Source organism: Pipra filicauda, unplaced genomic scaffold, assembly GCF_003945595.2.
Source record: "Pipra filicauda isolate LSUMZ 115617 unplaced genomic scaffold, ASM394559v2 scaffold61_size3293851_pilon, whole genome shotgun sequence".
NCBI classification, from domain to species: Eukaryota; Metazoa; Chordata; class Aves; order Passeriformes; family Pipridae; genus Pipra; species Pipra filicauda.
Genome location: NW_024104776.1, coordinates 1,692,074 through 1,716,296, shown reverse-complemented (window position 1 = coordinate 1,716,296; position 24,223 = coordinate 1,692,074). Strand labels below are relative to the sequence as shown.

General features: G+C 32.6%; 1 protein-coding gene across 1 annotated transcript in view; it reads right to left on the bottom strand.

The window, feature by feature from the left end:
* RTTN (rotatin) overlaps positions 1-24,223 on the bottom strand; it is an 80,516-nt gene that overhangs the window by 17,501 nt on the left and 38,792 nt on the right. Inside the window, exons 29-41 of the mRNA XM_027746061.2 lie at positions 24,079-24,207; positions 21,113-21,220; positions 20,333-20,491; positions 18,924-18,995; positions 16,122-16,314; positions 14,187-14,269; positions 8,283-8,394; positions 7,316-7,514; positions 6,189-6,279; positions 5,027-5,180; positions 4,718-4,855; positions 3,552-3,763; positions 1,160-1,265 (exon numbers count right to left, since the gene is read on the bottom strand). Coding sequence (XP_027601862.2) covers positions 1,160-1,265; positions 3,552-3,763; positions 4,718-4,855; positions 5,027-5,180; positions 6,189-6,279; positions 7,316-7,514; positions 8,283-8,394; positions 14,187-14,269; positions 16,122-16,314; positions 18,924-18,995; positions 20,333-20,491; positions 21,113-21,220; positions 24,079-24,207 — 1,756 coding nt within the window. The remainder of the gene's footprint in view (positions 1-1,159; positions 1,266-3,551; positions 3,764-4,717; positions 4,856-5,026; positions 5,181-6,188; positions 6,280-7,315; positions 7,515-8,282; positions 8,395-14,186; positions 14,270-16,121; positions 16,315-18,923; positions 18,996-20,332; positions 20,492-21,112; positions 21,221-24,078; positions 24,208-24,223) is intronic.

The window sequence follows — 24,223 nt, the reverse complement described above, 5'->3', positions numbered from 1 at the left end:
TTTCAGCTCTCCAGTCAGCCTCTACTGCTGTAAGTGGTTGTTCCTTTTGAGGTGCAAGACTTTGCATTTTTAACTTAAAGTAGTCCTTAAGAGCTGAACAGATGATGTTAGAGCTACAGGTGTCTTAAGGACATTGGTTTGAACCCCAGAAGTCCTATTCCTCTTTCTCTAAGATCTGTGTTGCATGACAGCGAGGATGACTTGAAGACTTCTCAAGCACAGAACATGATGCACTTCCTGCAGTGGAAGTGCCTTCACAGGAAGTCATATCTTCGATGACCTAGTAGGTCATCAACAGAAGGACCCTAATTGAAGTAAGGGTTGAGTACAGCACCAATACACTGAGAAAGAGCAGAAAGCACAGGATTTGAAGTTCAGTGTTTTCTGCTACTATTGGGATCAGACATTCAATAGATATGCCTAGGCTATCTACTTCAATGTAGTGTAGGTTTAAAAAGCAGAAAAAAAAACAACTGGGAGATATAAGGAACAAGAAAGTACCCAAGATAAAATGAACTTGGACTAACCAAAAGGTATTAAACGCATGATACATGAGAAATGCAAATTAAGTACTCTCCGCTGTATTCTAGAGGGCACAAAAAGCATTTGGTTAGAAGTTGGTTTACTACTGTAAACTTAGGCATGAAAGATATTGCAATTGCATAGCAAGGGAAGAAGGTCCTACTTAAACTGCAAAATGGGACTAAATAAACAAAAAGGCAGGGAAGAACAAAGTTGAGAAAAAGAAATCTCTTTTTGTCTAGGTACAGCCAGAACTGAGAACACAAGCCATACTTTCACCTACAAAAGTACCGGCATAGCATAAAACAAGAAATGGAAGATACTGTCAATAAAAAATCTCCAGTTTCAAATGGATGAACATGCCATTAGTGGTAAAAGCTCACGGGACTCTTCTCACTCTAACACAGAGCTGTGACTTCACCACAAGTTTTCAGACTGGCTATAACATAATATTTTATTCTCAGCTAAAAATTTTTAACTATTAAAAAGATTTCATAATAAAAATCTGAAAAAAAACCTGCCACTGAAACCTAGGTCTTTTGCTTTGACAAAAACCGTTATGATTTAAAGATAATACGTAAAACACCTGCGAGCATTTGATTCGCAAATCATTTAACATACATTTTGAAATGCTCACCTTCCAAAGCACATTTCTGGGCATTTTTACTGACAGCTAACAAAGACAGCAGTGCATTTGTAGCAACTTCTTTCAGCACATCCTTTGAAGATTTTCTTTCACAGACCTACAAAAAAATGCAATTTCATTACCGAAATGAAGTGACATATTAAAAATAGTAGTCATATCTATAAATAGGTTGTCATAGTCTACATTTTCATTTGGATGATTCATCACTACATTCCTATATGGAGTTCTTTTTATAAATATCCATGTTTATAGACAGTCTGCATTAAAGTGTTTCATTATTTTTTGTAATTAATTTTTTTTTTTTAATTAAATTTTTCTTTTTTTGCTTACAAGCCCACTCCTCTTACTTTTTTCTTAACATTCTACCTAGGTTCTCAGCCCAGGCATTCCAGACTTTTCCTAATATTCAAAGTCTGCTATTGCAGACAATTCATTGATGTGCCTTTGGTGCAATCTCATTTTCCTTCAACACAATGATGAAGAAGAGACATTAAATACAGTGAAATTCCTGAGAATAAAAGTATCACTGATAATTATTTTAGATACTCTTCTAAACACTGCAAAATAGTAGTTTGTCTTATTTTTGTGAGGCCTTTGTAAGTATCAAACCTTTTCTAATAACATAAGTATAATCTCGGTGTTTTCAAAAGAATATTTATCTGGAGTCATACAAAAAGATAGTTGAAAGACAAGGAGCTGTCTGTGCTTCATATATGATCCACTAGAGAATTTTTTCCATCTAGCAATTTCCTCTAAAATATCATGCCAATACTGACATCCAATAAAATGGCAAATGGCATGCATCGTAATCAGAAGAATACAGTAAAATAAGAACAGTTGCTGGATCATAGTAAAAAGAAAAACATATTTTAAAGTTAGCCAAAAATACATCATCTTAAGAAAAACTTTATACTTCAGACAGAAATCTTATGAGTACCTATCCATAAGACCTCACAGATTTTACCCCTACTTACATCATGTATTAATGGCCTAAGAAAATTTTCAAATTTTAATATGCAATAAAATATCAATGTGTGCTCTAGGGTTATCATTTACTGAAGGGTTCACTGCAACCAGGAGTGAAAAGGTCAAGGAATAAGGACTAGTAAGTTGATAATTTGAAAAAAAAACAATAGCTCACTGATAAGGACAACTGACACCAAATTAAAGCACCAAAGCATGGACTGGGTTCTGCATTTATAACCAACAAAAAAAGAAATTTACATTTAGACTACAATTGTTTTTACATTGTGAAATCTCTGTTTAGAGGCTATAGAGCCACAGTGCTGCAACACAGCAGCAAAAGAACACAGTGTGTGTGACAGATGTAAGCTAGATCAGGTCAAGTCTTGGTAGGAGTAAGGTTATTCTACAAGAGTTCAGCACCCATAGGAAGAGAGGAGATGAAATTATACTAACAGAGTATTATTTTGGTCACGCCATCCAATATGCATGAATAAATGTCAAATAAATTGTGTTTTACATAGCAAAATAGTACTAAGATACTTATTAAACAAAATAGTTGCAAGACAATGAGTCCAGAACATTAGAAATCATAAACTACATTATATGAAATGTGCATCTTTCAGACAAACACTACACTTTGAATCACGGCTCACTATTATTGTTACAGTGACAAACTGCACATGTAACTTTGTGTATTACTAAGTAATGGAAGACATTTTAACAATTCATAAATAAGTGAAGGATGCAAATACAAAGGAGGTAAATGAATCTTTGAGGGTAGTGTATAGAAGTATAAATAAGAATAGTGAGATTACATTTATCAAGACAGAACATTCAGAATAAGTATTTAAGAAAAAAACCATCTTGTCACCAATATAGATTATGCTGGGCAACAAGTTCTTACAAGAATTAGCAAAAATATGCTACCTGGCGAATTTAAAACTAGGTCAGAAAATACATTAAATACAACAACACTGATCTTATGCTATCATGGAATGAATTAGAAGGCTTAATGATTCATTTTGTTAAAAAAATTTTACAAAGGCAGTTGTTAATGGGAATATCTACGTCTCAAACCTTAAAAACATGATTACATGTTTGGAAAATTGAGGAAAAAAGTGCATTGGCATTTGGCCAGAGATGTTCTATCTATGTATCATCTTCTCTGTGTAGGATTTCACACCATATTGTTGCAGCATAATTGCCTTGCAAGGCACTTCCTAGAAGTTGCTTCTTTGCAATTCTTCTATCTTATTACATGAATTTCAAAAATGAGTGTAATAGATGTCTCAAATTAAAGATGTCTTGGTTTATAACTGGAAACAATTGATTTTTCATTAGGTAACTACATATTCTTTTTTAATGAAATACAAAAAATGCAAAAATTTTGTATTTTAAAATGTCAAATTTCAAATACCTGAATAATTAATTCAGTAAGTTGAGTTACTGATGCCTGGCATCCTTCAATGTGCTCCAGAAGAAAGCTAATAGTTGGATTCTGACATACGCGTGGTTTATCTTGGAGCTGTCTTCTTCCTTCTTCATTCAAAAGGACAGAGAGGAACTGTAAACTAGCCACATATAAAGCAGGATATGTGGTAGACAGATGAATACAATCAGAAATGGTATCTGAAAGGTTTAACAAAAAAACAAAAAATTTTTACATTTCATTATGAATAAAGCTCGAGTGCTTTGGAACTCAGAAAGACTTATCAAATAAAGTGTGTGAGCCAAGAGGTAGTAATACCCATACACTGCACAAGGAATACTACAAAATCTATGCATCTAGTAAGTCTTTAAAAAAATCTAAGAAAGAAAAGTTTGAGTTTCATAAGGTTTGAATGAATTAATTGCTCTGCATTGATTTGACTATAAAACAAAAAAAGTAATTTCCATTTCACTCAAATCACTCATTTGTTCAACAATTTTCTGAACTCTCCTCACTTTATTCAATGGCTTACATTATAAAACCAACAGTATCTATCAGCTGCTTTATGTACAATTGGATTTGGATTCATTAAATCACTTAACATGCACCTGGTTAAAATCACAAGCTTGTCTGGACTATGCTCATACCTCAATATTAAAACATGTCACAGAATCTTGCCTGACTATGCAAGTAACCAATGTAAGAATAATTAAAAAACAAAGAAACAAATAAACCCCTGTATAATAATCTTGAATTCCTATGTCTCTTACCTCCCCTCAAAACTTTGCTTTCATTTTATGCAAGATACTAAAAAAAAAAATAGGGAAAAATAAAGTGCTAATGGATCATTTCACAAATACCACATTTGGCTTTACAAATAAGTTTACAAAGGTTTACAAATAAAATCACTAACCCACACATGCAAAGAAAATTTCTGAATTTATCTGGCTGTTCAAAAATTTGTCTGATGATACTAGAAAGAGTTATAAAAATTCAGTTAACGAAACAAGTCAGTCAAGCTCTGGACACATTTGGCTTTCATTCTGGATATCTCATTGGTCATTACTTAATAGCATCTAAACAGGAATGACTCTCTTTTCTATTGTTTGTTTTATTAGTTGCTAGGTTAAAATCTATCCGGGAATAGTCATTACCAATTACTGCTGTACAATGATTTGCAAGGGCTGCTGTGACAGATGGAAAAGATATCTGGCCACTTTTCCACAATAACGTAGCTAGAAGGCTGAAACAGTCTGCCCATGTTTCACGAAGTACAGATGTTAACTCAGTATCTGCAAAGACAACACAGAAAATCAATGCATTTACAAATGTGCACAAACCTGGAAAGCTAAGCCTGACAGCAAGTGTCAATCTACATGAAGGAGGTCCATAAATGAAGACCTGGCTATACTGGAAACAAAGTACTTCATTCTGGTTATACTGGAAACAAAGTACTTCATTACCTAACCCATCTTTGGGGCGTATGGTGAGAATCCTGAAGGTATTTTCCAAGAGAGGTTTCAACAGTTCATTCTGGATTACAAGCTGAGAGTCCACCAACAAACATGATTTTAGAAGCCTGGACACAGATGACAAGTATTGAAGTAGTATTATGACCTGTTAAATATTTATAGAAAGATATGAAATAAAGCCACATATTTACATCTGCCACGTTATTTTAAATTTATTCACGTTATGTCAATTGATTCATAATATTTTGAGCGAATATATGTCACTTTAAGATAAATAATAGGACATAAATTAAAAAAGTGTTCTCTTAATTTTTACTGTTGAAGATGAAACAGAATCCTTAGTTTGGAAACACACGCATGGAATCAATTTTCTAGTGACAAAGGTTTCCTGTGAGAAAGTTATGACTCTCGCTACGTGTACAGCAGCATATTCCTTGGAAGCTCACAAACAAAAATATAAAAATGGTCATTAATATTGAGACATACGTGCATATTTCCTGAAAACAGAAGTTCAATTTGAAGTTTCGGGAAAAATTACTCCTGACATATTTATTTATTCTCGAAAGATTTCTGCAGAAAACACCTTTCTTTAATTACAGGAGTAATTTTCTTCAAAGTATATCTGAATCCAGAGCAGCAGAAGCTATAAAAGGGTGCTGTGCCATGAAACAGTATGTTCTATATATTGTATATACAGAACTAAATGTGATAAAAAAGCAGTTCTATCAGCAGTAGCCCTATATGGTTTGCATACATCAAAATTTCGAAAAAATTTCCAAGCGTCTGCAGGATCGGAGACAAAGCAAAGCAGCCAGTTTTGTTGCAGTGTATGTGTCAGTAACTGTACCTGGCTCGTACCTCAATACCATACAAAGAAATTCTATTATATAATTTCTTTAATGGCTAAACTCAATTTATATTTTCAAAACACAACTCATTTTCAGTTTGATGGTTCTAACATAGTTCTAATACAGAAAAGAATTATTCTATGTTGAATAAAATGGTTTATTTTCACTTAAGCCTTGACAAAAGTGCAGAGATTCACATGAGTGTAGCCTATAGCAGCATGTCTGGACTAAGTTAATGATATAGATTATGCTAACATAATTAATTTCATAACTTCAAAAAATTAGAAAGTAAATGCTTCTCTAACCTGAGCTTTTACATGTTCTCTATGACATGGATGACCCAATGGAGCTTTCAGTTCCACGATACATCTCTCAACCAGATTAGCATTTACAAGACTAAAATAAAATAAAGTTGGTTAGAAATACAGATAACAGTTAAACATCCTACTAACTTAACATTCCATAGAAGAGAACAATATAAATAAACAGTAAAAATAAAATAAGAAGCACTTATTGGTAAATCCCACCATTTTAAGAAACTCTAGTGCAATAGTAACTATAACAGCAGTTAAGTTGTTTCAAAATAGTTAGACTAATATAAATTCCAATAGCTGTTACTGTACTGGCAAAAATCAATTGTTTCTATTTGATTGCTTATTTTCTTTTCTCTAGAAGAATAAACACCTCTGATATAATATAAACTTCATTCAAACCAGAGTTCCTGGGAGTTTGTTTGTTTGGGTTTGTTTCATTTTTTCCATTATTTGCACTAGGAAGAGCAACTACAAAAGCTCTTGAAAACCTTTGCAAAAAAACTAAACTAATTTTTCATGCTTCACTTCAGGACTCCCAAACACCTTCTACAGATGAAAGAATTCTTTATGGTAGAAGTGGAAACATGAAATACAATTTGAAGACTATTTTGAAGTAGTTCCTTCTTTTAAAAGAAGCAGAACACCAGGATTTATCATCCATACTTTCCCAAATTTGGCCAGTGTTATTTACCCTCTTTTAATGTGAGAGTTCTTGGCTCATCTTCAAAATATTTCATACAATTCAATTGAAATGATCTGCAATTCCAAATATGTGACTATATTATGTATTGCTTTACTAAAAATTACCCGTCCAAAAAGGATGACTAAATGGTCATCTAGACAAAAACCTAGAACATTATGAGAGGATCACAGTTGTCCTGTAGAAGACAGACACCACAAATTGAATCACCAATGTGGCTCCCTATTCTGTGAAAAAAATAAATAATCATGATTCTTTTCTTTCGTCGATTGTATTTTTTAAAAAACGCATTTCTAAACACCTCAGAAGCAAGAAGTGATCAATATGTTTAACAGCTGAGGTAAGAAACACAAGTAGATGTCATTTGAATCTCTATTGCTATACCCTGTTTATAGCTTAACAGTTATTGATCTCATACCTGCTGAGAGCTGTTAGTGAATGTGCTTGCTGAAGAGCAATTCCAGTATCTTTTGGCATGACAACAAGCAGATTGTGAAGAAGGCTGCAAACAGCTGACAAAAGGGCAGGTGTGACTACACCACGCTTTTTAGACAGAGCAGCAGACATGGGAGAAGCATGTTGAGTTGGAGATTCTGTGATGGTTGTATCACTCTGACCTAGAGTGTGTTTAATTGAAAAAATAAACAAACAAACAAACAAAAACAAAAAAAAAAACCACAGATGATTAAATTACAGCAATTACATAAAACAAATTTCTTCTTATTTTTCATAAAACATTCAAGTTATCTCTGTATTTAAACTGTATATTCTGGAATGAATGAAAAAAACCAAACCCAAAGAAATCAGACACAGAAAATAGTTCTGAATAGTTCTGTTCCCTCTACCACACACTAATAATTGTTAAAGACAAACAATAAATTTGAACAGACAAAAATTCTCATTCCTTAACAGAAAAGTATTTTATATTTGCACATAGTTCTCTCTATATACATGATTTTATATGTTATTATGATTTTATATGTTATTTTTTTCATTATGTTTATTTTTATCTTTCTACATACAAAGAGAATTATATATACATCTGCGTGTGTGTGTGTGCACTTGTGTGTGCATGTATGTATATGACAGCTTTACCACGATTGATTGTTTTGAAAGAGTGACTAGATGCCAGGAATAGAACCTAAATCTTGAGTTACATTTCAACCAATACCAACAATCTTCACTTATTTCTGTCAAATGTATTTCACCTTATTTCATTTTAGAGGACGTTTTTAATGTTTGTCTTCTAAAACAACCACAGGAAGCACCAATGATTGTTCCAGCAATATGCAAGCTGTACAAATGTACAGCATGGAAAATACTGAAATAGGGGTAGGCTAATACATTGTATTCATCATTATATACACAACTCAAGCTTGACCTACCTTGTGCCATAAGTCGATCAACTACAGCTTCAGGAATAAAACTGGGTGAACTTGTTGGAACTGTTGCCTGAAGCTCAGTAACACTCCCCAATGATGGTGATGCAGACAGAATCTATGAAAGCCATAAAAATGAAACTAATGGAGTCCAGCTTTTATAGACTAGTCTTCTATTTATACTCTGCTTGGAATGAGTGAACAACCTACCATAACCCACAAACTCATAAAACAAAAACCGGTGTAAGTATTACTGTTCAAAAGAATTTGATTAAATTTCGTCCACTGTGTGTATGTGTGTATATAATAAACATCCAGTAATTGAAACTACTGAAAGATGTGCAATATGAACAGCCTGAAACATTTCAGTTAAAAACTGATCAATGTCCATGTCACTGGAAATTCCTCCTCTTCATCCTTCTTTTTCATCCATATAATTGACTCAACCTACATTTGGATAAAGATAGAAAGACATTACTCTGAAGCATTTAAAGTCAAATTTTTCATGGACTATTTGCTCTACTGAGAACATGAGCACTTGTCCATTTGTACCAGAACACACTCAGACAAAAATATCACAAGCACATTTGTCATCAGTCAGAGTTGATGTCGCAAAGTCATTCTAACTCTGGGTACTTCTCTTAACCTTAATCCTGTGATCTTTATATTTACTGATTTCATAATGAAGACATGAGATATTCACATGACAGTAGATAACTTTAAGGTCATACTACTACCATGCTCCTCCTACCAATTGTACATCATCCACATTATGAATTTTGCATGCTTTCAAAAGTTCTTAACGCTCTTGCTACTGTGTTTAAAACCACAAGCTTTAGATCAGAAGATCTAGAGTCTCCAGCTAAATTATGTGCTTTTTTAACTGTAAGACCTGTGGCCTGTTTCAGAGCATGGGACAAGTATCTATCATGTCAAGTCACTTTTCACTTCCAGTTTTTATTTTCTAGACGGACAATTCACATCAGATAATTTTCTTGAAGCGTGTCACTTTACGGTGCAAAGAATACAGAATGTTGGGGAACCCAATGAAATCCCAACACAGTTACAGCTTGAAGAAGAATGTTATTAGACTTTTCCTCACAGTGAGCTTTCTAAGGAAGACTGAAATATTTCAGAGGTTTGGTTTTTTTCTTCTAAGTTTTGTTAGAATAACAGTTGGAATATTTTTTTACCTAAGGAAATGTAAAAAGTGACTTAACTGACAAAAAGGGTGGAGAGAAGGAAATCATAGATTACTCCCTTCTTACTTTTAACCCGCGTGTTTTAACTCCCTTCTCTCCCCCATTTTCCTCTGGTCTCCCACTATTATTCCTCCTACAGTCTTGAATCTTTCTCCTCAAGCCTGCAGTTGTTCCCCCAAAAAAGTCAGGAGGTTATTGTAACACAGAAAACAATCTACAGTAAAATTTGGGAGGTGTGTCCAAAACCCAGGATTCACATAGAGCTTGGGTCACATAAATACTAGGACAATGCTTGGCTAAATAATTTTCTTGTTAGCAAAATGCTAACTGTAGTGAGCAATTGAAATTCAAATTCTATTTTGATTATACAAATAAAACCCATGTTTGCCTATTGAAATAAGGTATTTAAAGTTTTATGCTTGCTAATTTAAATAATTATTAAAATCTATTTTTTATATTAAACCAATTGAGCTTGACACATGGTAAATTCTGCATTTATTCAGCACTGTACTTCAATTCCAAGCATTCTCATAGGTGAGAAAAACCATAACTCTTTTCCTTAAATAGTAATATCCCAAAACATAGCTTTTAACAGTCCATATGGTCCTTTTAAAAGAAGTAAAGCCCTAAAAGGAATTATAACTATACTGTGAGTCATCTTACAGATATTATTATGAACTATACAAGCTTTCACATATTAGTAAATAGTATCAGCTACATTGCACAACAATTCTTTATCTTCTACAACTGTTTAAACACTTTGGGCAAGGAAATAAAACCAAGTTCTTAGTTATGTTAAAAAAATAAATTAAAAAGAAATCAGTAAAAGCTTTATCTGGTTAGAAAAATATCAGCTTCCTGCACTGATGGAACATTTATTGGTAATTGCTTCACAGTGGGAAATAGGTTAAAACCATAAATTTTCTGCTATCTTAACAGAAAACACAGAGCAACACAATGAAGTTGTTTCCACACACTTCTGTCTTCCAGGAAAAAAAAAAAAGATATTACTACTTTTATAAATCACCTTTGATAAGGATGAACTGGGAGTCTGGGACATAGTACCTAGTAAAGGATATTTACTACAGCCACCATATTGTTTCTGGGAGCAATGAGGCATTGTGTTGCTTAACAGTGAGACTTTGGAAGAGGGTTTAATAGGGGAAAAGGTTCATGTGTGTGGAGAGGGAGATGACGACTGCAGATTAGAACTAATTCAAAAGAATACAAAAATTGTCAGAGTGGAAACACAGGAGAAATGCGAGGGTTTTGCCATTTATCTACTAGATAGGAATAAAAAGTCTTTTCTTAACCTCTAGTACAAAAATCCCTCTGGCATTGCTTTAATAGGCTTGCAGTGATTAATTCTATTCAGTTCTCTTTTCAAAGGTTTAAATCACTTAACTGTATAGCGCTCTGGTAACCATGGTTCCAGAAAATAAAGCACACATTTTTATAAAACAGCAACAAGATTTCATAGAAAAGAACAGCCATGACTTAAAGCTATCTGGGAAATGTCTGTAGATCTTTAACCCACACCATTTTTAGCTCAAGTTTTTAAATAACTGCTCATTTTGCTAAGCTGTCCCGGGCACAGAACAGCCCTAGAGTATTTATGCAGTAGGAAGCAAATTGGTATCTCCATGCAGATTGGTGGTTTCTTATCATATATACTAAACACAAAACAAATGTTGGTTAAAATAAGAGTAAGGATTTGCCTTCTGTAATGATAACCTGAGTTAATGTTTAAATTATTAATTCTATAAAAGACCAACATTTTTAATCTTCTCAGAATTGGACTTTTTGCATTATCCACATTCCAGTTCACAGAAAAATAAAGACAAAGTTGAGAAAAATCTGTAATCCACTGGGATCTTAAAGACACAAAATACACTGCATATAAATTAACAGAGTACAGACAAATCTGTTACTGTCTTTTTACATGATGTTGAATCATTGATTTCATCCCACACGGCAACTCTTTATAAAATGAGCAAAATTTTATCTATGGTATCTATAAGATCTCTGACTCCCTTTCTAATTTTCTCTATTTTTCTTTCTGCGAATCTGAGGGAAAATTAGGGGATGGAATAAAAAAGATGAAGCCAAAAAATAATTTAGATGCAATTTTTACTTAAGGTCACATGACCCAATGTGAAATCAGCTCTTGATATCAGACAGCTCAAATATACTGATTATATGAAATCTGAAAGCAGAGAGAACTAATAGTGTGTTAGGAATAAGAATGGATATGAACATACTGAGAACAATTTTTTTTTTCTCTAATATTAAAATATCAGAGAAGAGTTTCTAATAGACACAAATCAACCTGGTTTGATTGCTGGTTCTCAGCTATTTGTGGCTGTTGTCATAAAAGCTGTACCATGCATCAAAAAACCATGTTTTCCCTTCCATAAGACCTGCAGATTCCTTTCATCTGTGATGGGGAAAGCATGCCATCTTGTGGGCTTGGAATAACGACATCCTCCCGGTGCCAGCAACACGCAAATTTTAAAAACAAACTTCTACAAACTTTTGGTTGACTTCACGAATGTATTTCTTTTACTTATATATCAAAAATGAAAGCTTTGTGTCACACTTGAAGCCAAAAATTTGAAGTTATATAGGAATAAATTACAAATGTCTGATTTCAGGACAAGTTTGAGTTTTCAAAAGTATTTCCTAACTTTATTAGACACACACAAGTTAACTGCCCTCTGAAATACAGTTTGCAATTAGCCTCAGTTAAAGTTACATTCCTCCATTTTTTTCTCCTAATAAATACTGGTACTGGAACATCACACCTCTGCATTTTGCCATCCAGCTTGCAAACTTACAATCTGTCATGGTATCACTGGTACTTTTTAAAGGTAAGAAACTTAGTTAATATATAAAAAATAAAAGAGTTTGTAGCTGCTGAAAAGGTCCATGAAGGACGAATGTAAATCAAATTAACTTTCAGAAATGACAATCAAAAGTCTTTGTGTGATATATTGATATGTATCAGAGAAAGGAGGAAAACAAAACAAAACACAAACTTTTATAAAACTCTCACGGTTAGCTTTAAGATTATAACCTTAGCAAGTGTGAAGTCTACCTTATGTGGAAGACTGATACAAATGAGTGTATCTTAGTATTACACTGTGCTTTCCACTTTTAATAATTAGCTGTCCAGCTGTTGAATGGAATTGCTGAACTAAGCCTTTATGTTAAACTATGATGCTACTTTACACACATAAATATAATATATTAATTTGATCTAGTAGATTAAAAATTATTCATTCCCTTTTCGTTTTTCTAAACTACTGAAACTGAAGAAATTTAATGAAACGAACTCTCCAATTCTTCATAAAACTCAAGCACAATTTTAAGTACATCAGACACCCAGCCCTGATAAGAATTGCTGAAATTTAACTTTTCCTTCAAGTAACATGAACAAAACAAGATGAAATTTGTTCAGCTTTCACTCCTATAAGCAAGTGGCACTGAATTTATTCAGTAAAAGAAATCCAGAAAGAACCGCTTTTAAAAAACCTGAGATTCTTATGTAAATATTTTTAATCAGCAATCATGATAGTACATACTTCCTAATTTACATGCACTTTTATTTATTTTAATCTTCAAATTTGAATATTTATGTTTAAATAAAGGGGTTGAGAGGGGTGTGTTTTAGATTAATGAAAATCACATTTATTAATAAAAATTAATAAAAATTTTTGCTTAAAACTAGAGTATAATTTTTCCTCAATTATTAAAAACATGCCAGATAACAGTATCAGTACTAGACTGCAATACATTTATAATGGAGAAGGAAAACATTAAGAAAATTATATTTGTGAAATGTTTTGAAACAAAACTTCAATACTAGCTTTTCTGTTTTTATTTTTATCATGTTCCACAGCAAAACGGGGCATAGTTATTTTAGCCAATAAGATAAGATCTTCCAATTTATCAGCCATTGTTATATTAGCATGGGCATCTGTTTAACAGAAAAGAGTGATGATATTCTGGCTTCCACAACAGATTGGATGGTTATTCATAAATGAAACATTTTTGAATATAAAACTAAAAGAAATGGATTTTTTTAGGCACATGTTTACAGCCTTTTTTTGCACCAGTCATCCTAGTCAGAACCAAATTTTTCAAGCAACCACCTGCTTTATGTTTCTCATGTCTATTTTGGGTCTTGCAAACACTTGTGTCACTTTTATATTCTACAAAAGTATTTTCAGAATCCAGAGTTTATTATGACACAGAATACCCAATGTACTTATGTGGTTTTGATTGATCCAGTTCTGTTGCTGTGTCATTTAAATACAAGTTCACACTGAAAGGACGGTGTGGATAAAAGCAGCAGAAACGACAACTAGAGATAGAGATGTCTGTACTTTGTCAATAAAACCAATTACAAAGTAATCTCTATAGAATATGTCTTGCTGTGAGAAGTTACAGAATTTAGCACTGCATTTAGCTAATCAAGGTAAGCTATCTTATTTATTTTTTGCTGAGGTTAATAACCATAAAAGGTTTTTCCAGCATATTAAAGTTACTTTAGAGTAAATTTCAATTAGCTTTGGCTAATTTCTGATTGATTTCAGGTTTTGTGTTTGGCTAGAGTTTCTTTAAGATTTGTAAGAGTGCTAATTTTCTTAAAAGCATTTCACGAACAACTATATATTTAAAATAAATAGATTACTCTGCAAGTTACCATAGTTTCAGATGTTGAGTGAGAATGTGAAGATTTGCTTTGAGTGGATGGAGCCTTCCAAAGATTAAGAGAATCATCAAAGTCTGTAAGAAAAAAAAATAAGAATCAAAACTAATGTAAGATCAGCAGAGAGCATAACAAGCTTTTCAAAGAATTGTTCCAATGAAAAAGCTGCCAACTACAGCTATCCTTCTGAAGATCTCAGAACATAAGTTATCATACATTGTACCTGTGAATTCTTATCCATTAAATTCCTTGAATAAACAGAAATTAAACAAAATATTTTCAGTGCAATATAAAATAGTTTGAAAAAAGCTACACTTAGCTCAAACTGCAGTTGCATAGTCCTTAGTTATTTGAAATAGTTCAGATTTAGTTTTATTTAAAATGCAATAGTACAAAAGCATTGAAGATACTGGGATCTCATAACACAAACATAATAAACAGATGTCCTTATCTTCCAAAAACTTCAAATTCGCATTTTAAGGAAAGTAGTTTACAGAGAACCCATATTCATAAATATAATGAAGGCACAATTACTTTGTAAATTTGTTTCAGAATAAAAAGTGACAACAATTTTATAGCACAAATATGTCAATAATAAGGTTTGAAGCTTTCATATATTTAGAAAAGAAAATAACAAAGAATAAAGCACTAGATTACACAGATTGTGAGCGCAAATGCCACAAAAGTAGAAGTCCTATATGTATCTTTACTAATTACTAAACTGAACTAACCATTTTATTTTTACATAAATTTGTAGAGGAGTTTTTTATATTCCTGAAAAAATATGAGAAAAATACATATGGAAAACCACAAAAAAACTGAGTTTAGGTCCTGTTCTTCCTTTTTAAAGAAACAAAAAATTTGTTTCTTATTCTTGAAATACTATAGATTATTTCAAAGATCCTGGAAAAGAAATTTTCTGTCTTTGCTTTTCAATGACCTGAATAAATGTATCTCAATTGCTCACTGAAAAGTTGTACAATCCTAGAGTTTGAGTTGCTTTTAGATATGATATCACATCACCTAAGAGAACTACTAAAAGGCACAAATGAGAAGACCATGGAAGCAGTGAAACGTGTTGGATTGAAAAAATCTACAGAAGCAGACTTAAAAAGAGTTGTTTAAATCTGCAGCCTTAAAAGATGGTAACAGAGAAACTTAGGCTCACAAAAAAAAAAACAAAAAAAAGAACTTATTAATTTAATTGTCCATCCCTTGAAAGTTTTTACTAATTGATCTCTGAAAAATTCCCTAGCTTTAGAAACTTAAGATTATAATACATATTTGAACAAGAATGTGTGTTCCCACAATGCACCATAGTGAGCCTTAGAAATATTGTTCAGAAAATTAGTCAATATAAAAGTTAGATCTGAGATACTCCAAGGGTATACAGTTTAAAAATAAATAAATCCAAACTGAGTATTAAATTTGATCAGTGTATGAATTAAATTACAGCTCAGTGTTTTAGAAAGCAGCTAAATTCAACATATTAGAGTCCATTCCTACTCATGTAGCTTAGAAGTTGAACACAATAAGAAACAGGAATCTTAAAAATAGTCCATATATTTCTTTTTCCTCAATTTTCATTGTACTGAATGTCATAAAGTGATAATTGTTAAAAGTAGAATTGTTCAATTCTACCCCTAGTATTTTGCAAGAAAATATTCTGCAGAACCGATTACATCTTTTCCATTTACAACTTTTTGAAGGTGTAAGTAACAGCTCAGAACTGTTTCTGAGATATGTTAAACTAGTGACTTACCTACTTAAATCTTCAGAGTAATAATTTGACTTCAGAACATATTTAAGTGCATGGTTTATATATTTTCAGTTCTATTTTTATTAAGAATTATTGGAGGTAAGTTACTCAAAAGTAGAAGTTATTTAAGTAGGTTTAAAATACAACAAGATTACATTAACATCGCTTACCAGTTACACCACCTTTTTCTATGTTGAGGTTGTCTTCCTTGTAAGAATTCAAATCAAACATATAACATCCTAGGTAACAGTGTTTCGCCATCTGATTCACATGTTCATAGAACTGGCAGTGATACAAAAGGGCCTTCAGTGCAGGTATTCCTGTCTGAGAGAGGCCAGATTCTTCATCATGTACACAAGGACCCTGAAGACATGAAATTCAAACATCATTTCATTAAAGAAATGTTGTACATAAAATAAACTGTCAAAATCCCCCAACCTAGTTAAGGCTAATACTATGCATGTGTGTGTATACTGTTTTACAGGCTGTAACTATATAGATTCCAAAAATGAAATGCAAATTTTAAGGCTGACCTAAGTCATAATATTAAAAAAAAAAAACCTGTCATGATTTAGCAAAATGGAAGTAGCTATTTAGCTCCTGAGAAGTGTGCTAAGACCTAAGTGCAAACCCATGAAAAGCTATAAATGAATGGTTTTAAGACAGTATAAGTATTAGTAGAGTACAATTTTAATTTCTCATTTAATTCTACTTAGAGATATCAAATAATGAAAAAGTTTTCTTTAGAAAAATGAGCACGCTTTTACGAAGATAAGAGTAAAAATCTTGAGAAAGTTCTCCTGCTCAACTACACTGACATACCACATCTAGCTATGCCAATGTTCTATTTTAAGATTTATTTAGAAAACAAGACATAAAGCAAAAGAAATTCTCCTTGAAGCATGGTTTTTCAGTCATTTCTTTTTAAATACTGACTTCAGGGAAAACTTCCTAGAGCACTGGATTTATACCTGAATATAATGACTTCATAGTCTTATTTCAAACAAAGTTTGATTTGACTGCCTTTGTTACAGTGTTTCTTCAGTGTTTTCTATGATAACAGAAGAAAACAAGAAGCTTTATTAAGCTACACATAATCTGGTTTAGACTGACCATAAAAATTAGAAGGGCAAAGAAGGTAAAAGAACTCAGACTGAGAAAAATTCAAACCAATTATATTCTGCACGGCAGTTTTAGAAGGCATCTTGCAGAAGTTCAAAGAGAAACTAGTTAAAATTATGGAAAGAAAAATTGTCAGTGCTAATTAGAAACTTTCTTTGGTAGTCAGGAAAGAGCAGAGTTAGATCAACTCAAAATAAGTAATCTGAAAACACTATTTATGTCCAAGAAGCTATCCCCAAACCCCTCCATTTACACTGAATACAAGTTTATTTCCCAATAAAATAAAGCAAAACTTGGTTGCATTAAAGGAAACAGACAAACCACCTCATTCAGTTCAAGGGAAAAAAGTAACTCTGAAATATCAAATTTGATCCTGGTGGTATCTTACAGTTTTAACTGTTGTTTGTATTTTGAACAGTTTTAATTTACCAGTTACCATAAAGTGTTGTTTGATAATGTTTTTCAGCATGAACACTTATTAAGTGATGAGTAATTTCCATTAAATTGCAGTTCTTAATAAAAATCACATTGACTCAAAGCTTCTTTTGATCGCTCTGGAATTCATCCAGAATTTTGCATCTGGATTCAATTTTTGTCACCTCACCATAGTCATCGAAATTTTTTTTTAAAAGACTAAAAAAATAACTTTTAATAAAGTCTATATTGACAAGTAACAATGGCTGCCTCTTTGTAAATCCCCTGTTATTATGAATTTAAACAATTAATAATTATATTGATAAAATAGACATAATAAGACTGAAACAAGGACCAGATTTGCAAAATTGCTTTCACATCTTCCTTTATGATCAGATGTAAAGAAAAGACATTCTGTAAAATTCAACTCTGCAAGAAATAGCATAATTGATTTTCAGTGCAGCTGAATCATTTAATCAATTAATTCAATTAATCATTCAATCAATTAAATTACTAGGTAATTTATCCTAGTAAAACAGCTGGCATGTATATAGGTATGTACACAGGTATCAAGGCACTAAGATTTTAAAAATTGGGTACTAAGATCCAAATATCTGTACGTACAATGGACCAGACATGTTGAAAGTAAAATGAGATGACTGACTTAAGAGCAGAACTGGAAAAGTCTCCAGGGGATCTTATTTGTGTAAATATCTGATAAGAGAAGGTAAAGGGAGACAGGCTCTTCTTCCTGGTATTTGTTGACCAATGAATAGGTCAATGAATAGGAGAAAAGGCAAGGAGGAAAAACTGAAACACAGGAAATTTTATTTAAACATTATAAAAAACTTTTTTCCATTTGAGGGTAGTCAAACATTAGAACAAGTTACCCAGAGAGGTTGTGGAGTCTTCGGCCTTGGAGAGACTCAAAATTCAGCTAGACATAGCCCCGAGCAACCTGCTCTACTTCAGCCTGCTTTGAGCAAAGCGTTATGTCTATGAGAAGCATTCAAACTGACCTAAGTAACAAACTGTTTCATCTTTCTTTCAAAACATTTTATGAACATGACATTCTCAGAATTTCCTCATACCATTCAAATCATGTTTTACCCACGTCCCAAGTGTAAAATAAATGATCAATTTCTATCCTAAAACATTAATGATACCATATCTGTAAGGCAATTTCCTAGGAGCCTAAAGATACAGTATTCATGAAATGCAGCATATACACAAACTAAATTTTGTTGTTTTATTGAGTTTGCTGGAAGTTTGAAAGAAGTTTGTCTGTTCATTTATTTTTCTTTCCAAAATGCAACCTTCAACATGTAAATTTTTTTAAGTTTATATTTCATAGGCATGCTGACACAAGTTTCCGTATCAAATGTCATGTCTCTGTGATACTATGACCTTTCTCATCAAATGTACTAGTCACTCACTTGCCAAACACAATCTTTCATGTCTTCTGTAGGAATTGGAATCACAAGGAGATTTTGCAGAATGAAAGCAGCCTGAAAGAAATTAAAGCATCAGTATTGCCATCTAGCTATCACAGTTCAAAAAATCCACATCAGATTGAATAGTACAGCCTACATTATTATTCCATTGCTTCAGACGTATGTTGAAACGCAACAAATTCTCACGTTCATGTTGGGAAAAAATAATTAGAAGGATACAACTTAAATGCCCTCAAACTTCATCTACAACACATGTCATTAGGGCATGACACAAGAGCAGGCTGGTAAGAAAAAAAGACAAAGAAAAGATGGAACAGAAATCACTAGGAAAGAAATTTATCTTTTTATTAAATACTTTCATCACTGTTCCAGTAGTCAATGCTATTGAACAGCATTACATAACATGAAGTACTAGGGAAAAAATTCCTGAATAGGAAAACCTAGATAACTGTTTATGATCACTCCCTCTATTAGCTTCATGTTTCTGAAGTTTTTTTAATTATTATAAAATAATTGAAACACTAGGACACACAGGTATGTTTCAAATATTTTCCTTTCTAAATACATGGCATGTTTGTTTCTCTAATTTCACATATCTGTGTGTGAGTTGAAATTCCCTCTTTTATATTTTGTCAATCTTTTGACAATAATCTGACTCTTAAGAGACTATAATTGAGAGACAATATTTTGGAAGTTAAATAAAATAATGAATAATTCTCAAAGGCATTTTGCACATAAAAATTCCAATATTACTTTGGAAAATGTAATTAGTTGAGCAACAGAACTGGGAAAAAAACAAGCTTACTGAGTTTGTCAGTTTTTATTTCTTACTGATTGGAGTAGAAGAAAAACCTTCTAACAGAGATGATAGAAAGTTGCAAATAAAGTGTACAGAGTTTAAATACATCATTATATAGTTCTATGTGCTGTTCTACCAGAGTACAAACTTTCAGTTCTCACAAATAAACCTTAGTGCTTAGACAAATTAGATTACTTCAGGTCTGCAATGAACAGATATTTACTGCAGATCAGGTGATAAGTTTGTACCAAAGCATTTATAAATGGAACAAAGCAGCCATTAAAATCTGGGCTAATTAGTTATGCTTTAGCAACCTATTTATCTGCCTGAATAAGCCTTAGGAGTTTTTGTGTTCACTTGTATTGTTTAGATAATTTCTGTTTTTTAAACAAGTAATCTGTATTTGTTCCTTCTTGAGTAATTCTAAATAAGAAGCTAAACATTTATTTTAATCAGGTAGTGTTTAACTTTTAAAGCAGCAGGTGTTGTGCAGCATCAGAAAATAGATATATAGAACAAAAAGAAGGTTTTTTTTTCAATAATGAAAGAGAACTTGCCAATCTACAACAGCAGAAGGACACAAGAAACATACCTCCCTGCGTACCATGCTACATTCAGATTGATCCAGAAGGATGTTTATCACTGTTCCCCACAGGCCTCCTGAAATATTCTGGCAACTTTCTGCTAAAGCAATACATCCTACTTCAAGAGATGTAAGAGCTGATCCTATTCCAAGTGCTGTAAATCTGACCTAGTACATATAAACAGAACACAAAGTGATATTTCTTATGACAATTAGCAACACTTTTTTTTTATTATTAAGTTGTATCAGTTGAATCTGGAGCTTAAGGGAATCATTTAAAAAAGGAACAACCTCTTTTCCCGTATTTCTCTGGCTCTATACTCATAATCACAACTATGTGTATGCAAAACAACGAAATTAAAGTATATTAAGTATTCAAAAATCTATAAGATAATCTTTAATATTCTTCATATTTTACCCCTTGCGAATAGTTCCATTTAGCAAATTCATATAATTTAACAGAGTTGCATCAAATACATTTGCTCTAAATCTTTAGTTCATATAAATGTTTCTGCTTTGTAGCTAAGTAACAGCAATGTCAATGAAAATTGCCTATGAATCATGACTGTGAACGACTAACGAAAGCATAGAAGATGTAGGAAAGGATTTCTCAGATGATGTTTATTTGGAAACACTCTCTCTACTGTATTATTACTGTTATTTAGGCTCCAGCCAGTAACATTTTAAATAATTCAAACCAGCAGTTTCAATATTAAATTAATGAAGTAAAAATTTTCCAAATGTTTAAAGGTCAAAATAAGATATGAACTTAATATTGCATTAACTAACCTCAGGGTCTCTATCTACCCATAAAGGAACCAGCCATGCCAGACCTAGATGAGAGAGAACTTGTTCTTCACTGTTATCATAAGGCAAAGACCAAAGAGATATCCAGTCCTGATTAGAAAAACAGAAAACAAATTAAGACTTTTTTTTATAAATCTTTCAATCCACAGTGGTCTACCAACAGCCTGAGCTATCAACTATATACTAAAGCACTTTAAACACACACAACACTAATATTCCAGGAAAAAGATTCTGCACCTATAAACATTTATTTAACCCGTTGGCTTTATCTACAGGATAAAATTAAATTGTGTCTTCTTCAGAGAATGAGGACAGCAGTGCTAAAAGGAGATTTAATATTTCTCTTGAAACACTGGGATAATTATTTCCATTCAAAATTTACTCCTTACCTGTTTTATTTTTGCTTATTTTAACATCTGTCTTCCTCTCTTATCAATATGCAGAAAACTACCAAATAAGAATGTGCTATTATTTCTTTGCTCATAATTCATTATTTTCTTCATGTGATGCCTTAAGATCCTTAAGATCTCAAGATCCTAGTACACAGAATTTTAATACCACTTTATAATGGCGGTAACAAATCACCCTTTCACATGTTTCACACCAAATTCTTGAAATATTGTTTAGTGTTCTTCTCAAGGATTTCAATGGAGAAAGATTCTAGCAAGAACATGCAATCTGTAGATATACCTAAAGAACATAATAAGTACATTCCTTGATATAACCTTAGCCCAAACTATCCAAGAGGGCCCAGAACCCTGGAAAACAGTCCAAGCAGGACAGAGGGAGTTGATGAAGATGAAGGTGGGATGAAGTATTGGTTTTTTGGGACCACCGATCCAGTTCTGGGAGACGTGCCTGTGGAGAGGTCCTGGGGGCAAACAATTTTTGGGCTGGCTATATCTCCATGAGGTAATAGTTAGATATTATAATTAGATGATATTTTTATTTTCTAAAAGTCGTGTGTGTGTGAGGGGGGGTGCATATGCCATCTTTGTGCACCTAAGACATCTTTTTAAAGGGCTGGTTTTTACCCTTCTATACTAATATTGTCCAGAGAATTATTTCTTCAGTTTTAGACAACACATGTACCTGCTGCATGATGAAATAAAGTCTTGCAGAATACCACATACTACTTAGCTGCAGATTCCATGAAATTGTACTTGACTTTGCAAATCAATTTCTTTACCTCAGGCGAAAAAAAAAAATACCAACAAGAAACCATACCTGCAAAATGCTGTGTTTAACCATGGCACTGCACAAACAATGCATTAAGTTCATAATGAACCACGAAAACCAAAATTTTATGTATGCATCTTTCATAATCTCAGTCCTGTATATTTTTACACAGTAGGTAACTAGCGTTTCATTTAGATAACCAATGTTTCATTTCGAACAAAGTATTTTACGTGGATTTTCTCAGTATACACAATATCAATTACAAAAAGTGCTGTAGTTTATAACCTCTGAATTTGGGGAGGGAGAAAATTAAAATACAAAATTGAATAAAAAATTAGGTCAACAAAGCACAGCCATTGAAATGTTACCACAGCAAACAAACAAAATATTGCAGCAATTCTAGTACCCTCTAAGTATATGCTCTATTTCTCATATACTCCTACAAATATCTGTAAGTAACTTCTGTCCATCAGTATAAGGTAAAGGATCTTATGCCTGACTTAACAAGGTGGCTCTTCAAATAACAAATAAACAAAGTGGTTCATAACAATGATATAGAAAAAAAATGCCTTAACTAGTTTTAATTGCAAGTCATTAGACTGTGTATTTTAAGTTAGGGGATTTTTTTTTTAAAGTAACTGTTATCCAGAGTACTTTTATATAACATTGCTTGCACAGAGGAAGGATAATTTTGTATTTCTCTTTACAGCAGGACTTAACACTAAATCATCACGCGATTGTAAACAACAGCCAGGATTTAAAGTTTCTTTGAGAATATAAGTTACTAATACAGTCTAGACAGTAACAATGTTGTATAGACAGATTATGATTCAGAAACACAAGAAAATTACACCCATCCTTATGTTACTATGCATATTATTCTACAATAATGATATTAAAAAAAAAATCAGTTCAAGTTCACTCCTTCATCCGTGTATTTATAATCTAATTATTTGGAGGTTGCAGTCTTCCTGCAGTGTACATAATACTCTGTCGCCCTGCAATTTTAATAAACTCTGTTAGTACTTAATATCTTGAGAAAGGAGTAGAGAATTGAAGAAACAGACATCTGGAATGTGGAGAGGCAGGTATATTGCTATTTCTAGTTACATGTATGGTTAATCATAATGAAAGGTTTTCACTTATGGCTATCACAGATATTAACAGGAGTGGATTTTAACTCTCTAAAATCATTACATTTAATTGCTAAATTTGCTTTAACTGCTTCAGGATGGCTATTTTTTCCCAAAACTCAAAAATCTAGCTCAAAATCTGCACATGAACACAAAGAACAGATATGAATTTTGCTTACAAGCAATGATAGATCCTTTTATCCAGCAGTCCTTCCTTCATGTATACATACATATACACGAGTGAAAGAATATACACATGTATGTTTAAACACGTTAGAAAGCCTGTTATCTGTAGGCTGAAGAAATAATGATGCTGTAAATCCTTAAATATATTCATCCTATATAAAATCATGATTTTTCATTTTTTATAAAAATAAAATCATGTTCTTTACTTTCTGAAAGAGGGCCTTACAAAATCCACAGAATTATGTACAAAATAATTTCAGTAAGGTTAGAACTGATTCTTCGGCCTATCCTGCACATTTATCTGGCATTATATACCAAATGAGTGAGATCAGCACTTATAAGACATCTTCCCCACCATGTATGAAAATTCTCATTTAACTTTAGGAGTTAAAATATATCTGTGCTTAGCCCTCACAATTGACAAGATAAGGACAACTGTAACACACTCACCGTATCCTTGGCTTGAGCCATCATCTCATGAGATAAGTGAAGCAAGCAAAGAACTGTGCTTTTCGTAACACCTTTTCCCATGAAGGACATGGCATTTCCCCCCCATTCAACATAAAACGATGAGATGACCTAGGAGTGGGGGTAC